At 37.8% G+C, this 17721-nt stretch overlaps 2 protein-coding genes across 3 annotated transcripts; one reads left to right on the top strand and one right to left on the bottom strand.

The window, feature by feature from the left end:
* Positions 1-100: 100 nt before the first annotated feature.
* Positions 101-12596, top strand: LOC136676702 (26S proteasome regulatory subunit 6A-B-like). Of its 2 annotated transcripts, none has more exons than XM_066653886.1 (11): positions 101-321; positions 2318-2398; positions 2511-2636; positions 4105-4209; positions 5585-5647; positions 5764-5901; positions 6416-6559; positions 8977-9222; positions 11250-11395; positions 11621-11702; positions 12076-12596. In XM_066653886.1, exons 1-11 carry the CDS (start codon positions 286-288, stop codon positions 12184-12186), a joined length of 1278 nt encoding a protein of 425 aa, XP_066509983.1. In that variant the 5' UTR covers positions 101-285; the 3' UTR covers positions 12187-12596. The 2 variants fall into 2 exon arrangements, with proteins under 2 accessions (XP_066509983.1, XP_066509982.1); XM_066653885.1 differs by having other exon boundaries at positions 102-327.
* An 859-nt stretch (positions 12597-13455) lies between these two features.
* On the bottom strand, positions 13456-14769 carry LOC136677537 (apelin receptor A-like). Its single transcript, XM_066655110.1, has one exon. The coding sequence runs from the start codon at positions 14767-14769 to the stop codon at positions 13456-13458; it is 1314 nt and encodes a 437-aa protein (XP_066511207.1).
* Between the last annotated feature and the right edge of the window lie 2952 nt (positions 14770-17721).

The following is a 17721-nucleotide window of genomic DNA, read 5'->3' as shown; positions in this document are numbered from 1 at the left end:
ACTTACAAAAGAGGATCTAACATTCGAACTACAGCACGATTTCTACAAAACACCTTACACTGAGTGCAACACGGAGGAAGTAATAAGTGCATTAAAGAAAGACGGGTCTTTCAGGGTCGTGGGATATTACATACTGATATTACACACAGATATTAATACTGATATTACACAGACAATATTACAGACTGATATTACAGATTGAACCAGGCGGAGGCAGTAGTTTTCACCAGGGGCTGAAACTTGGAAAGTTGAGAGAATCACGAAGAAGGAGCACAGCGGTGTAAGATGGCGTCCTTGAATGACAGATCGGTTTGGGATGAGGTGGAGGTTTGTTTTTATATTTTTGGTCGCGTTGTACTTTTTTAGCGAGCATAGAGATTGCAGGGCCTTACATGAGCGATACGGGGGAAATAGTTGGAAGGCTTGTATTTGTAAATGGTTTAGAAAAATGTGTTTGTGGTCGATTAACACTTGCCGGTTGCTAACAGTCGGCAGCAGCATGACGCAGGGAAATTACACATAGATCCACAAACATGACCCGGGAGTGGGACAGTCTAAGGGAGGTTTTACAATAGTCCTCAGCGCCATTCTGCAATGTAACCCGTCAAATACGGAACGACAAATAATAAACTAAAGTCTGCTGTTGGCACCACACGCTACTTGTAATGAGTTTCTAGTTTTAAGGGCGGCTGATATTGGGTGCTAAATGCTGCTTCATGTTTAGCCGGCGCTGTGTGTTTCGTTTTAATTACAAGAGGAGTAACCCATAATATACCTCAAAGAAAGAGCGGATGGAAGAATACAGCCATCTGCCAATTTTAATAACTTCAAATTTCATATCTGTTAAATGTGTAGAGGCGATTGTTAGCCAGAATATCCACTAGGTCCTGTATGCTAACGCTAGGCAGGTAGCTGAATAGTATTTGTATGTATTATGTAAGCTGCTTTGTAATGTTTGAACCCTTAAAATCGCGTCAGTTAGACGCCTTACACCTGTGTATATCCCAGTGTTTGCGGGCATCTGCTAATTTAGTTTTTCCTCCGATGTTAAAGGTTATAAACAGTATTGTGTCCTGTTTGACTGCAGGAGCAGCTTCTACTCTTCTGTGAAAACATACATTAGATGTTGAGAAATTTACTGTGAGGATTTGATGGTATTTGACCGTGAGAACCTTAGTGAGGTCAGATATTGGAGTTAGGTTAATAGTTCTGGTTAACAAAATCTACCACGTCACTGGTCCTGAAGACACTGTTCCGCTGCTCCACAGCTTCGACAGGCTTTATACCCATCCGGCCGACTTTTGGCTTTGTGCGCTTCATATGCAGTTGCCCCACAGCAGATCATTTTGTTTTGTGCTTTTACGTAGAGATAGAAGTTGTGCTATTTTTTAAAATTATGAATCCATTATCAGTACACCTTAATGTAGCTAATGTTTTAATTGCAAACGATATCTAGAAAACTTTGATGAATTAAACTGGGATTTTTAACATTTTAAAATGGATTTTCACATTTTGTATCCTTCAGTTGAGATATAAATAAAGATAAGAACCAGGGTCACAGTATATACAATGAAAATACAGCTAATACAACGCAAGACAGTGAAATATAAATGTTTTAAAAAGGTTTATGTGTAATGTTAATAAAATTGTAATAATTGTAAAAGAGTAATAAATCTATAGAATGTTTTCTTGTGACCCATTTTTCCACACAATTCATTGCCTTGGGGATTAACCAATCATTTAGTTTATTCATTTTATTTGAGTTTTTTATTTATTTATTTTTTTAAGAGTAGTTAAACGCATAGGAGGCCTCCAGTTTTATTAAAATGGCACACTTGACATTGTTGTTCTCAAAATGAGATTTTTTTTAGAACAAGGACTGCTTGGTTCCTCCTCACTGCCTTCGGTTATTCAGTGTTTATTCAAAAGTATGGGAGATTTATATATAAAATTGCACACTGAGTATGCTCATTGTTTTCCACTCTTATTTACTGTGTTTCTGCAAAGTAAGTGTAAAATAAATATTTTCTTAATGTACTTTTCCTGAATAACTAATTACTAATTTGTAATTTTACCATGTCAGTTTCACTGTAATATATGAATCATTGATTATTTTGTAAGCTTTGCATATTCATAACCAAGGGAGGGAGAAAATAATGAGTCTTATGGTATGCTTTGGAAATTAGTATACTAGTAAGAGTCTTCACATTCATCTCAGAAAAAAGAAAAATTATCTACTCAGCATTTATCAACTGCATTATACAATAATTAACTAATGATGTGCTTTTTGTTTGTTTTTTTTTTGTTTTTTTTTCAGGATGGGATTGGTGAGGAAGTCCTCAAGATGTCTACTGAGGAAATTGTTCAGCGGACACGGCTACTGGACAGCGAAATAAAAGTAGGCATTTTTAAGTAGGCATGTAGATCACAGGAATTATTTATTATTCACAAGTACTAGTTATTTAAATGTTTTTTAAACCCCCTCTATTCTTCATTTGTGTTGGTTACAGATCATGAAAAGCGAGGTGCTTCGAGTCACTCATGAGTTGCAGGCCATGAAGGACAAGATCAAAGAAAACACAGAGAAGATTAAAGTGAATAAGACTTTGCCCTACCTCGTTTCTAATGTCATTGAGGTAAGCAGAGCTGTTCTGAACCCAGAAGAGGCTGTTCTCACCAATATTTTCCCCATAGCCCAAATATGTTTGACATTTGGCAGAAATACTGGAACCTCATGGTAAAAGACCTAATTCATTATGGCTGTAGCTATGTTTTTTTTTTTCAATAGATACGTGTATTGAGTATCATCATCAGAATTTGGGATTACTCAGCATCTCATGCTCAAAAGTGTGTGATCATTGATCATGATGCTGATTGTATTTTAATTAATTAATTACTTGCATGCCTTACTGGCGCCAGTAGACATGTAACTGCCGTGTAAAACCAATGAAGAAAACCCTGAGCAGCAAACACACCTTGGCTGACCAAGTATATAACTGCCTGAGCATCTGCTGCACTTAGTAGTAAAGTTGATGCTGTAATCTGCATGAGTTTACCTGGACTGTTAGTGAAGTCCGTAATAAATTGCATATTGAGACAGTATATGATCTGACAAAACCCAATCTATGCTTAATAGTGTGGTTTTGCAAGTAATACAATAGTTTCTATTTTATATTTAAATGAAAGCATATATTAGTTTCAGGGCTGATAAAATTTCGGTGCCACGCCGGATCCCCGGCATACTAACATGGCTGTGAAAAAAAAAAAAAATCAGGTTTACCCAGTGATCTGACAGATCTCTCACTAACACAGAAGTATAAACACGGGCAAGGCTAGCACAGGCTATGCCACAGACAATGCATTGACTTGACACAGAAGTACATTTTTAATTAGTTTTCTATTTTGTGAAACAGTCTCAAAACCGTATTTAAAATAAATTGGGCAATTACATTTTTAAAGAAAAATGAATGTGTTCTTGTTCATGTCCTTTAGTCAATGGTTAGGCTACTAATGAAACCCCAGTTTATTTTGGAGTACTGTAATTGCAATCTACTGACCTTTCTGAGTATGGCTACATTATCTGTAGTCTCAGTATGCTATATAAACTATGTGTAGGAAGGTAAGTGACTAGTTAAAAGCAGAGATTGATTACTGAACAGGTCTAACAGACACAGGTTCCCAAGAGCTCTGGTACTCTGCACAAAGATGCTACTGTAATATAGGCTTTTATCAGGTTTGTTTATCTCATGTCTGAATGTTGTCCATTTATTTCCACAATATTCACCAGAATCTATTATTTAAGGGGTTATTTTTAAAGCTTTTCTCGTAGGGGTGCATACCCATGGACCCACTTGACAATAATGGTGATCAGGTTTATACACAGCCTTTTTATATATCTGGGCCCAGGGGCCAACGAGTTGTGTGTTAAGTGTGTTGCACACATAGCACCTCTACCACTGCCCACCTCCTGGGCATGGAAAAAAATTTAGGCTCAGGAACTTTTTCAGCCCTGTAGTTTTGTGCACTAGATATTTTTTTGGCGTCTGGGTGTACATTGTTTCTGAGAGATGGATGGTGAACATTTGCTGTCTGTTTCATGTGCAGCTTCTAGACGTGGACCCAAATGACCAGGAAGAGGATGGTGCCAACATTGACCTGGATTCACAAAGAAAGGGCAAGTGTGCAGTCATCAAAACATCTACACGACAGGTGGGTTATTGCTAATCTTACCAACTCATTAAAAATACAAATCCTGTTTCTGGAAAAGTTAAGATTTCTTTATAGAATGCAATAAAAACAAGAATATGTGTTTTGTTAATTCAGTTGTACCTGTATTTACATGCAAAGTGTGAAGAAAATATTTGGAATTTGATTACTGTAACACACACGCTCAAAAACAACAACTCCAAAAAAAAGATTTATTATGCAGGTGGATTAAAGAAAAAGAACTAAAGCCATATTCTTTGTACAAATTTTTTTATATATATTTATACTAAAATGTTGTTATTATCATTATTGTTGCTTTTCCTTCCCAAATGTTCTGTACTGTAAGTGTCTGTGTCTCAATAATTATTTCATTAGATGAACTGTCTTGAACTCTCTCTCACACACACACACACACACACTCTCTCACACACACACACACACACTCTCACTCTCACACACACACACACACACACTCTCTCACACACACACACACACACTCTCACTCTCACACACACACACACACACTCTCACTCTCACACACACACACACACACACACACACACTCTCTCACACACACACACACACTCTCTCACACACACACACACACTCTCTCACACACACACACACACTCTCTCACACACACACACACACTCTCTCTCTCTCACACACACACACTCTCTCTCTCTCACACACACACACACACACGTCCTAACACACGTTAGGACATGCCCTTTCAGGGAGGCTTTCCTTTGTTTTGGGCCATTTTCCACATACTGTGAATGTACAGTACCAGTCAAAAGTCTGGACATCTTCTCATTCAATGGGTTTTCAGTGATCTATTATTATATTCTACATTGTAAATGAATATGGAAGGTGTTAAAATTATGAAGGAACATATATGGAATTGTGTAGTAAACTAAAAAAATGTTAAACCAATCATAATATGTTTTATACTTTAAATTAATCAATGTAGCTGCCTTTTGCTTTGATGGTAGCTTTGCGCACACTTAGCGTTCTCTCAGTCAGCTTCAAGAGGTCATCACCTGGAATGGTTTCAGTGAACACCTGTGGCCTCGTAAAGAGTTAATTTGTAGAACTGCTCACCTTGTAAAGATTTAGGGCTGGTACACAGTTCTATACAGTGAATGTCCCTGTTCCACAAAGAAAAAATAGCTGTTTCCAAACTTTTGACTGTTACTGTATGTTTGTGTATCTATATATTATAATCCTTTACTCACTCATTCACTTATCGTTAGGAATAGTGCCTCAAAGGGCACTAATTCTCACATATTCAGTCATATTGTTGGACTTGCTGGAAGTGCTGTTTTGCTTCAAAATCAATGACACTTATTATCCTTGCATTGTTTAATGCTTGCAGACTTATTTCCTGCCTGTAATTGGCTTGGTTGATGCTGAGAAGCTGAAACCTGGTGATCTTGTGGTAAGTAAACGCTGCCTCAACTTCTTTTGTAAGAACTTTGGATAACGATACTTGCAGGTTTCATTTTTACCTGAGATTAAATTCTTTTGTAAACTAGCTGATCTTTCTATGTGCAGGGAGTTAATAAGGACTCCTATCTGATTCTGGAGACTCTGCCTACTGAGTATGATTCTAGAGTCAAGGCCATGGAGGTAGATGAGAGGCCTACTGAGCAGTACAGTGATATTGGTGGTCTGGATAAACAGATTCAAGAGGTATGTACAAGGAGCTTAATTTTTTTAATTAATAATTACAGTAATATGTTATACTTCTATATAATCGCTGTCCAGTTATATTCACTTCCATTAAAAGTTAAAAAGGATTGTTCTTTCTCCTGTAAAGCTACTGTTTTAGGAGATGCATGTTTTTAATTGGACAGTAAGGATATATAACGGACAGAGACACACAAATATAGGTCACAATTCATATGAGTATGAATACTGTATATACCTACTTTATAAAGTAGGTAAATAAGTTATTTGTATACCTACATGTATAACATATAAGTTTATATATATATAAAGTGGGTATATTTATTTTCAAGGGTTGGCCTGTTGGATATATGGGGGAAAGAGAATTGTTTTACTTTTTGTCTTATTTACATAATTTATTAAGTAAATACTCTTTTTGTAAAGTAAGAAAAAAATACGTTAGAAGTAATCATGATTTTCTTAGTGTGTTTTTTATTTGATTAGATTGCCTTATTTATTTATTTTTTCTTTCTTTAAGTTGGTGGAAGCAATTGTCCTACCCATGAACCATAAAGAAAAGTTTGAGAATTTGGGAATCCAGCCACCAAAAGGTGTTCTGATGTATGGGCCACCGGGAACTGGAAAAACCCTTCTGGCCAGAGCCTGTGCTGCACAGACAAAGGTACGAATCTGTTTTAAGGGCATATTTGATCAATGACATCCACATCCATAAACCTGGCAACTTTTTTTGAATGTGTTGCTGGCATCAAATTAAGTTTTAGTTACAAAATACAGTCAGTGATAACCTTGGAGTTTTTTTGTTTATGCCGAGTAATGCCTAAACGTAAAGTTGTGATGAGGAAAGTGCTCAGAATAGTGCAGAGTGACAGATTTACATCATGTTAAAAAGGGATGCGCCGATACCACTTTTTCACTTCCGATACAGATATTTCATGTTCAATTATCTGTTGATACAAAGTACAGATAGAACTCTATATCTTAACTACTAGATAGTTTTAGAGCCATAAAAAAATTAATATTTTCACAATGCAGTAACAAATACAAGTATACTCTTTCTAAGCCTGACTGAACAGCTTTTTGTACTGTCATGAGGACATTTGTTACTTTCTAAGGACTGCTGCTGACTGTGTTAGTGTGCTTCTTTATGGTTGCTTGAATGAAGCCGGTGTTCTTTGGCATGCTGGGGTTACTCTACATGACTTTTTTTTACCTTGAAAAAAAAAATCGCGTTTCAGACCAGTTGCAGCATATCAAACGTTTTGTTTTTGGATGTAATCACGTAGTGTAAACTCTCCACCAAGTCAAAGCTGAACGAGCCCTGTCAACAGCCAATGAGGACAGAGCACAGAAAGTATACAAAGGTGCGTGCAGTGGAGCTATACAGAGGGGGACAGATAAAATTTTAAAACTATGGGAAACTACAAGACCTTACATAATACTGGATGCACATGTCCCCAAATAATGAGTTTTACCTGTAGGAAAAAAAACACGCTGTTTATGAAACAGCCTTTATTTCAACTTTATTCTAATTTCCCATTGCATCTTAATTGATGCAACAATGGGGCGCACACTACAGCTACCGCTGTTTCCGAACCATTTAAGGTGGAACTATGTGCTATTCTACTAATCTCCAGCTCTCGCTCCGGTGTGTAGATATCGCGCTGACCAAATCTTCGCATCCACGACCCAAAGACATTTTAGGTGGGGTTTTTTATTTTTATTTATTTATTTGTGGATCTACACAAATAGCAGCACAAGCAATAACCGCAGCGAGTTGTACGTCCGTATCTATCTGTGTCTCTTAGGGAACACCAGTTGCGTGTTTGATTGGGGAACTTGGGATCATGTAGTGTGTGAAATTTTTTCAGTCTCTGTAAAAAACAACAAAATCCTGTTGTGTATTGTGAAATACCCAGTCTCTTTATAATCTGCCACAACTTTAAATTCGAACTGCATTTAACGGCGCGTATGCGCATCTGTATCTGCTTCATGGGGTGTGCCATGTGTACTACAAGTAGGGAATAGTGAGTAGTGGGCCATTTCCAACACACCTATGGTGCTCTCTTTAGCCGAAATCGATAATATATGTGCCAGTATCTGTACCGATTCTGTATCGGTGCAACACTAATGTTGACCATTTTGTCCAAACCACACTGGATTAATTGGATTAGATTATTTAGTATTAAATAATGTGGAAAAACATACACCGATCAGCCAAAATATAAAACATGACCTCCTTGTTTGCAGTATATTTTTGGTGGCTCAGTTTCACCATGTTTTTCAATTGTCAGGAGCTCAACACAGTAGTAATTATTTGTATGGTGGACCATTGTTATCACTGCAGTCATACTGATAATGTAGTGAGTTAGTATGGTTTGGGCTAATACAAGGGAATCAGACAATGCAGAGCTTGTTCAAAAACATTATGCGCACTCACTGTCCTCCTGTATTAAACACAACAAACTTGGTCCACCTTGTGGATGCAGAATCAGAGACAGCTGATCTTTTTGCTGTACAGTTTGTGTTGTCATCTTCTAGTCCTTTATCAATGTACACAGGATGCTGTTGGCTGGATATTACCTGTTGGTGGATTATTCTCAGTCCAGCAGTGACACTGATGTTTTTAAAAATGTTCAGCAATACTGATGTGTCTGATCCATTCATGTCAGCACAACATACATTAACACACAACCACCACATCAATGTCTCTTTAGTGCTAAAAATTATCTATCACCCAATTGGTGCCTGCTCTGTGGTCCTGTGGAGGTCCTGACCATTGAAGAACAGGATAAAAAGGGGCTACCAATGTATGCAGAGTAACAGATTTTACCAGACTACTATCTGTAATTATAGAACTACAATGGGCACTTGTATGGTAGTGGAGCTGATAAAACAGAGAACAGATGTAGAAACAAGGAGGAAATTTTAAAGTTATGGTTGGCTGATGTATGTGTTTATAAAGGAACTATTTCTTGTAAACATCTTGGTTTGATTCATTTTTTATAAATATTAAATTTAATCAGACTACAGTGCATCTAACCATACTTATTCAGTGGTCTGTACATCTCTCACTTTCAGGCAACTTTCCTGAAGTTAGCTGGTCCTCAGCTGGTGCAGATGTTTATTGGAGATGGTGCGAAGCTTGTGCGCGATGCCTTTGCTCTTGCTAAAGAGAAAGCCCCTTCAATCATCTTTATCGACGAGTTGGATGCTATTGGTACCAAACGCTTTGACAGTGAAAAGGCTGGGGACAGAGAGGTGCAAAGGACCATGTTGGAGCTTCTCAACCAGCTGGATGGCTTTCAGCCGAACATGCAAGTCAAGGTACATAGCAAAGTTTTTAAAATAACCATAGCGGTAACACTTTAAAAAGGTTCAGATGGATTTATTTGAAATTGTATGTATAAGACTGTTATATGTTTCCATTTGTTTGATTGTTTGCTACAAAGCTTTGTTTGATTAAAGCTTTGGGTTTTAGCAAATGTTAAAATTTATAACAAATTTAGATTATGGATAAAACTCGAGGTCAAGTTCTTCCACACAAGTCTCCTAGCCATGCCTTTATGGACCTTGCTTTGTGCATTGGGGCACAGTCATGCTGGGAGGGTATAAGGCCTTCTCCAAACTATTCCTAAATGTATGGTACAAAAAGCATATCATTGTCCAAAATGTCTTGGTATGTTGAAGCATTAAGATTTCCCTTTAATGGAACAATGGGGCCTAGGCCAACCCCTGAAAAACAACCCCATAACATTATCCTTCCTCCACCATTGTTTACAGTTGGCAAAGGCAGTCATGCACTTATTATTCTCCTGGCATTCTCCAAACCCAGACTCATCCATCAGACTGCCAGATGGTGAAGCATGATTAATCATACAGCTGAATACTTTCATTGCTTCAGAGTCCAGTGCTTTACACTGCACAATCTGATGCTTGGCATTGTGTTTTGTGATGTAAGGCTTGCATACAGCTTCTCTGCCATTGGAAACCCATGCCATGAAGCTCCTGGAGCAGGTTTTGTGGTGATATTAAAGCCAGAAGAGGTTTGGAACTATGCACTTACTGAGTCAGCAGAATGTTGGCAGCTTTAACACAATGTGCACCTCAGCACTCAGCAACCACACTCTACGTGGTCTGATATTTCATGGAGTTGCTGTGGTTCCTAAACGCTTCCAATGTTAAATAATATCCTTCACAATTGGTCAGAAATATTATAAACCTTATGGTGCACCAGTGGCATTTTATTACAGTGCCATGCAAAAAAAAGTCCTTAGAACAACCCAGTCTTTCACAAATGTTTGTAAAAGGCAGACTGCATGGTGAGGTAATTTTGCAGTGGGACTGAATGAAACACCTGAGTTTAGCAATTAGTGTCCAAATACATTTGTCCATACAGCTTATCTCGTAATATTACACTTGATTTGTTTGAGTGTTCATTAGCCAGGTTATCATTAAAGACTGTTTGTTATTATCATCAGCACCAAAAAATGAAATCGGTACTTGACCTGGGATAAACAGTTTACTTTAGGGGTTTTTTTTGTCAGATTTTACAAGTGATTTCAAATATGGTTTTGAATTGTTCCTTTGGCATTGAATTTTGAGTTTTATAGGTCTTGGATGTCAGGTGGAAAAAAACTACACATGTTCATAGTCAATATAAATTTGATTGGATTTGCTATAAAGATTATTGTTGCACTTTAAAAAGAAACAATGAAAATTTTATCCTATGTTTATTGATACCATGTAGTGTTCTATTGTTTAATTCAAAGGAACAAATATTATATTTGTACATAATTCATTCATTCATTTTGTAACCATTCTGGAGGGGCGCCAGTCCTTGACAGTGCAACACACACATACATTCACTCACACACTCATACCTAGGGACACTTTTGAGTCACCAGTCCACCTACCAACGTGTGTTTTTGGACTGTGGGAGGAAACCGGAGCACCAGGAGGAAACCCACGCGGACACAGAGAGAACACACCAAACTCCTCACAGTCACCTGGACCAGGACTTGAATCCACAACTCCAGGTCCCTGGAGCAGTGTTACTGTGCCACTACCTGCTGCTTCATATTGAGTGAAAAGTTGATGATGGATGGATGGATCAATAGATATGCTCCAAAAAAATGTTTTCCTTCTCCCGTAAAGTTACTGTTTTAGAGAGAACTGGTTTTCTTTGGACAGTGAATATGTCGTTCGTTTTCTTTCCCAACATGGCTATCATTGTCTTTCAAGAATAGTTATTAACTAACTTTTCATTCGTAGCTGATATGCAGATACACTGCCCTTTTTGTCCAGGTGTACTTAATACATTTTTTACAGATTCATTTCTTACTGTGTTTCAGGTGATTGCTGCAACTAACAGGGTGGACATTCTGGACCCTGCGCTGCTGCGTTCTGGTCGACTAGACCGCAAGATTGAGTTTCCTATGCCCAATGAAGAGGCTCGTGCTCGTATCATGCAGATCCACTCACGCAAGATGAATGTCAGGTATACACTGCCACTTAAGGTCGTTAAAACAAGAGCAGAAACTTTATAGGGTACAAAACATTAGGATAGAAATTTTCAGATTTTATTTTATTTTTTAAGATATAGAAGTCATTGAGGCATTGTGGTCAGAAACCTATTGAAGCCTGTTAAGGCACACCTTATGACTACATGCATGTTCAAAACAACCTCTTATCTAGCTCCGTATGTTTTTCTCAATCACTCTAGTCCTGATGTGAATTATGAGGAGCTGGCACGATGCACTGATGACTTTAATGGAGCCCAGTGTAAAGCCGTGTGTGTAGAGGCGGTGAGTACTGTTTTGCAATTCCACTGTAGATGATAACATAAACCTGTTTCTATTTAAGATCAAAGAGGGATTTTATTGAAGTGTCTGTGCAGCATGAGATCATTGTTTCTTTTAGTCCTAAATCACTTGTTAATCTCAGGCATTGAAAATTTATATATTTTTTTAATGATGTTATTCTAGATGAAAGAAATGTTTGAAATTTGGTCTTTCCAAAAATTGCATGATTTTTTTGAAGATTATAAATTGCATTACATTCATTTGAATTTCTATATAGCAGTTTTACAGTAACTCCTTGTGTACAAAGCCCAGGCCTATTGATACCTGTGATGTAGTGCATTTCTGCCAACTGATGGATTCTCTCACTGTATTTCAGGGTATGATTGCATTGCGTCGCGGGGCCACTGAGTTGAATCATGAGGACTACATGGAGGGTATTCTGGAGGTGCAGGCCAAGAAAAAAGCCAACCTTCAGTACTATGCTTAAGTCTGAGCTGAGCGAGTGAGTAGGTAAGAGGTAGTCAAGTTTGCGCTGAACTGCGTGAATTGATTGAAATGGAAATGCATCGGTTCGATCATCTTGGACTTGAGTGGCTCAGTAAAAAACTTTATGGAGTATTTTTCAGTCTATTGTTTTGCTTGTTAAAATCCATTGAAAAAATAAACTTTTTCCACTAATTGGCTTTGTTATTTATTTATTTTTGCTTTATGTCATGCTGTGTGTTATTAGTGGTAAAGCATAGTTGCATTTCCATGTGTAATTGGAAATGTATGTATCCATATGTATTTTATTCTGTATTTTTTAACAGGATACAAATTTCAGACTTTTGAGAGCATGAGACACTCTTTATTTACATACTTCTTTTTATGATGCAATGATTAATTTAACAACATTAAAATGGCTTATATACAGTTTTTTGTGAAATGTTATTTTTATTGTCCTCACGTTTATTCGGCTTGGGCAATATGGAGGAATTCTGGAATTGCAGTTTGTTTATGGGGAAAACGAATTCCAATCTTGCTTTTCACATACTGGGTATTTACTTCCTGTGGAAGTGCATTCAATGCCGTTGGATACCCCTTACACAAACAAGTACAGTAAACTTGATCTCAGTGTTTTATTAAACATTTTTATAAACAATAATTTTATAGTTGGAACACTGGAATTTGGTGAAGGGACGGGGGAAAAAAGCAACCTCTGATTTTAGGTATGCTGTGTAGTTTTGGCCATTATCCTTACAGTGCCATGCTATCAAAGATGGGAGATTTTCAGATTACATGAATAGATGCAGTTTGGTAAAAGTGTATGGTTTATTTTGGTCTTATATTCTAGACATATTCTTGTAACTGAAATTCTTGAATTTGGAAACATGTTGGCCAGTTATTTTAAAGTAATAATAATTAAGTGTATCATTACAATGCTGTCAAGGTCTTCAGGCCTGTTGCCTGTAGCATGGCTGTTAATTAACCACATTTTGCCTATTTCTGTGCAAAGAAACACAGCCCTGTTCATAACATGGTCAGTTACTCTGACTTTACAAATGGCCTTGTAAAATGTGAGAATATTATTTCTGAGAAGGCATATTAAATATTTTAAGGCTTAACTATATTTTTGTTTGATTCAATCCAAAATGACTGGGGTTTTAATAACACCCAAATCATGGAATTACCAATCCATTAATTTAGATAAAAATAGGTTCCGTGTGCCAAGCATATCTGATTATCAGCAACATTTGTAGTAACATTTTAAAGTCTTTCAAAAATATTCTTCTTTAAACATTTCCTTATGTTGGTTCTGTGCTGTTAACTTTGCCTCACTTTCCCCAACCTTGTTGCATTCTTTATCTTCTATCACCTCCTCCCTTGATCCAGACAGCATAGCAGAGCTCCGGCTGGGTGGCTCTTTCTCCTCTACAATCACTTTACTCATGCTTTTCTTCCTATTGTATTGAACCATGTTTCTGCAGCGTCTGCGGAAGGCCGGGTCACAGCAGGCGTAAAGCAGAGGGTTGAGGCAGCTGTTGATGTATCCAAGGCTGATGGCATATGGGTGGGCTGCCACCAACCAGCGGTCAAAATCGCAGGAGTAGGGCAAGAGGTTAAGTTCCACTAAGGCTGAAAGTGTTTTGTTGACATGGAAGGGCAGCCAGCAGAGGAAGAAGGCCAGGACAAGGGTGACAATGACCCGGAGGAGCCTGCGTTGGCGTTGACGGTCAGGTCGTCCCAGGCTGAAGTGTCCAAACAGTAGTCGTCCTAGTGAGCAGTAGCAGAGCAGGAGGATAATAAGAGGAAGTAGGAAGCCCAAGAGTGTGGACTTTAAACCTAGCGCTGCTGACCATATAAGCTCTGCCCTCTCCTTTGCCAAGGGGTCTAAATCTGCTGAGATCATGCTGGAGTAGTCCATGTCACACAAGTACACTGTAGGACTTTTACCATCTTCATCCTCCTCCAGCCAGTCACCCTCCGTTTCCGTTTCCAAGGGCACCTCTCGGACAGCTCGTAGAAGCAGAGCTGGAAGAGCCAAGCAACAAGCTACAACCCACACACTCACTACAACCCAGCAAGCTCTTGCCGTCGCCCTTTTCTGCATACTATTATTGCTTTTGCTGCAGGCAATCACGCAGTAGCGTTCCACGCTGAGTGCGGTCAAAGAGAACACGCTGGCGTACATGTTCAGTGCCACTAGATAGCTGCTCGCTCTGCAGAGAGTGCTCCCAAATTGCCAGTGGTAGTCCAGTGCAGTGTAGGCTGCCCACAGTGGTAGGGTCATGACGAAGGCCAGGTCAGCCAGAGCCAAGCTTGCAATCAGGGACTCTGTTACAGAACGTGAAGTAGAGGATGGAACTGGAGCTTCCAGATTCTGCTCCAATTGGGAGTTGCTGCGTCCCCTACCATGGCAGTCCAGGTATGCCCACAGCACTAGACCATTACCAAGAGTGCCAGCGACAAAGACTACAAGGTAAACAGCAGGAATCACCACCCGGGTCCCACTCCACTCACTATAGTCACATTGTGTAATGGGGGAGGGGGAGGGGGAAGTGGGAGTCAGTGACCACTCTATCTTAGACATGGAGAAGAACACCAATATTGACTTGTTCCTTAAAGTAGATGCCTTTTTACGGTCTTCTAGCTAAGACCAAGACCGGTTACTGCTTAAATTTAAAACTACAGAGCAAGACACTCAAGTACTGTACTTATATTGCTTGAAATGTATGGAACTGCATTGTACAGGCTGTAAGGGTTTGAGTTAATATTTAGCAAGTGTGCTATATGCAGATCTCTCTTCTGGATGATAAAGTTAATCTAAATAAAAAAATAGAATAAATAAAGCTGCCTGTGAGACACAAGGATAACCGTTAATTATCAATCGACCACACTTCCTTTGTACCACGGCGATGGAATCTGCAGTATGCTGACCACCCTATTCCATCTCCGATCATTTCCATTTAAATCTCTTTCAGCTGAGCTTCCTGTAAGAAACAAGGAATGAAGAGGTGTGAAAATACTGACTGCACTTTTCTATAATAAAAGACTTTAATACTTTACATGGTTTAATTCTTTATAGAAATATTCAATATTTATTAATACAGTTAGTACAAGCTTGAAACTGAACAGCTATTGTCTGTAGCTTAAACGTTTTATATTTAATAATAATAAAAAAAGAAAATACAAACAATATATTTATTCATTACAATAATTAAATAAAACTAGACAAAAGTATTGTCATTCTAAAACACCTTTGGTGTCAACAGTGATGATTTTTGTTTTTACCCTTTTGCCCTAATATTGTTTAGAATTGAGCACTGTACTATGACACCTTCAAGTATTATGTTTATTGTAATCCTAATATTAAAGTAATATACTGGTAAATAATTACACCGTATTACTATTGTGTTAGGATCACAATTACACTATACTGTGATATACAACCAGTGCAGTCATGCAATATTTGTAAAAATCTTTTTAAAAATACGTTTTCAGAGAGATTATGTGCTTGGCCAAAAAACACAAACAAAAAGCATGTACTGTAAGGCTTCACAGAGCAGTAGAAGGTGTTGCTGCAGCACAAGGGGAATACATTTCCCCTTATTACTGATAATGCTTATTTTGTAAAAGATTAAAAATTAAGACTACTTCAGTTTTCAGGGCACAATGTTTGAAGGATTATTTAATAAAACTTACCTTTATCAGAAAAATGTTTTAGAAAGAAGAGGCATCTCTGCAGTCTTCTTTCTTCCACTTTTGTCTTTCTTTTCCACTTTTTAGTCTAAGCTGGATTTGTCCAACACTGCATGAAACCGACGATGTAGTTATGAGTTTCATGGGAATCTCCACATCCTTAAGAATCCTTCTCTCTCTCTCTCTCTCTCTCTCTCTCTCTCTCTCTCTCTCTCTCTCTCTCTCTCTCTCTCTCTCCCCCCTCCCAACTTTCCTTTGCTATTGGACCACCCCTGGTGTTGTTTCATCAGTTCCCTATAGAACCCAACAGTTTTAAGAGCAAATACAGTCACAGCTCTATACACCTCTGGAGTGAAAGACACTGTGTGCACACATAACAATGGCTTTAGCACCACCACACACACTGTCGCACAACTGCTACAGTCAAATAACATACCAGTCTAAACAAACACAACTAACACTTAAATCTACACCCTCTTTTACATAAAGAATCCTTTGACTGCCTTTTTTTAAAATCACTGTTTGGATTTTCCCGCCACCCGTGATACTGAGTGGATATAAACTAATTAAAATAGACTAAAACATGAGCAAAAATACTTTCTCATATACAATTATAGTGAATGTTTCCAAAATTCTGGAATTATACGTCATGCCTGGCTTCCTCCTGCCTAACACACTCCGGCAGATTGTAAAAGGTTTACAAAACCTTAAAAATGTGATTGGTTAATTTTCTTGAAACTTTATTAATGTGATAATATGCAATCTACAGTTGAATTTTTTTAATATTAACAACTTTACAATCTGATGACTGCAGCAACTTAAAAGGAGTTGGGACAGAGGCATGTTCAGCTCTATTTTACATCAGATACTAATTATAGAGGTTTCTAAGTGAAATTTCTGACCATTCTTTCTCACCCAGTAAGAGTCGAGGCATAAGATCCAAAGCCAAATTATGAGAAATATAAAATAGACCAAAGAAGCAACATGGAAGCAAATTTTTTTTTCACATTTCTTGCCATATCCTGTAATATCCTGTATTATTTTGGGGTTAAAAACCCAAAGTAACTAATATCACAACAATTACCTTGTATTTCACCATTTTGTTCCTTTTTAGAAATGAAAATATACTTTTAAAATAAGCATTTCAATTGTCTCTATGTCCTCATGAAGCACACCATCATTCTGTAAATAAGGTCACACACACACACACACACACACATTCACAAATTGTCATGTGACTACATCCTGGAAGTTCAGCAAATGTCACTTAGGGACATCATAATTTAAGGCGAAGGATAAAGCTATGTAGGCAACTTTCCGGACCCTATAAATAGTTTGTGACACACGTCACCATGGGCTCTTATGGATTAATACCCCTCAGCAATCCAAAGTCACCATTGAGTGGTTCATGTAGGATGCACCATACATCTTCTAAAAGAGACAGATATGAACTGCAGGCAAGCTAAGCAAGCACACACACACACACACACACACACACACAGTACTACCTGTGGCCTCAGAGGGGAACACAGTCATGGTTTTTGGCACATGGACTGAATGAGTGTTTGTTAGATTCTCATTTTATACACAACCATGATCCCTCTCCTGTAACAGTTCACTTTAGTGTGGAATGTTTCAGAGTGTAACTAGTATATTCTAAACTTTTGACTCTTATTTTGCCTCTATCTCAACTTTAAATACATTTGGAATCTGATTTCTAAATCACACTGAATTTTTTTTCAATGTTTTTTCTTTTTACTTTTTACACGTATTTTGTAATTTTTTCCAAATTGTTTTTTAAAGATCACTTATTTAGTTTTAAATTCTTAAACTATTTTTTTAT

The sequence above is a fragment of the Hoplias malabaricus genome, chromosome X2 (assembly GCF_029633855.1).
Source record: "Hoplias malabaricus isolate fHopMal1 chromosome X2, fHopMal1.hap1, whole genome shotgun sequence".
Lineage (NCBI taxonomy): Eukaryota > Metazoa > Chordata > Actinopteri > Characiformes > Erythrinidae > Hoplias > Hoplias malabaricus.
The sequence above is the reverse complement of the archived record's forward strand: the minus strand, read 5'-3'. Positions and strand labels throughout refer to the sequence as shown.

Excerpts from the sequence above, each read along its gene's own strand:
- LOC136676702 (XM_066653885.1), top strand. The coding sequence starts at position 286 with ATGGCGTCCTTGAATGACAGATCGGTTTGGGATGAGGTGGAG. Across the intron at positions 328-2,317 it reads CGGTTTGGGATGAGGTGGAG|GATGGGATTGGTGAGGAAGT; the intron begins GTTTGTTTTTAT and ends TTTTTTTTTCAG. Across the intron at positions 2,637-4,104 it reads TCGTTTCTAATGTCATTGAG|CTTCTAGACGTGGACCCAAA; the intron begins GTAAGCAGAGCT and ends TTTCATGTGCAG.
- LOC136677537 (XM_066655110.1), bottom strand. The coding sequence starts at position 14,769 with ATGTCTAAGATAGAGTGGTCACTGACTCCCACTTCCCCCTCCCCCTCC.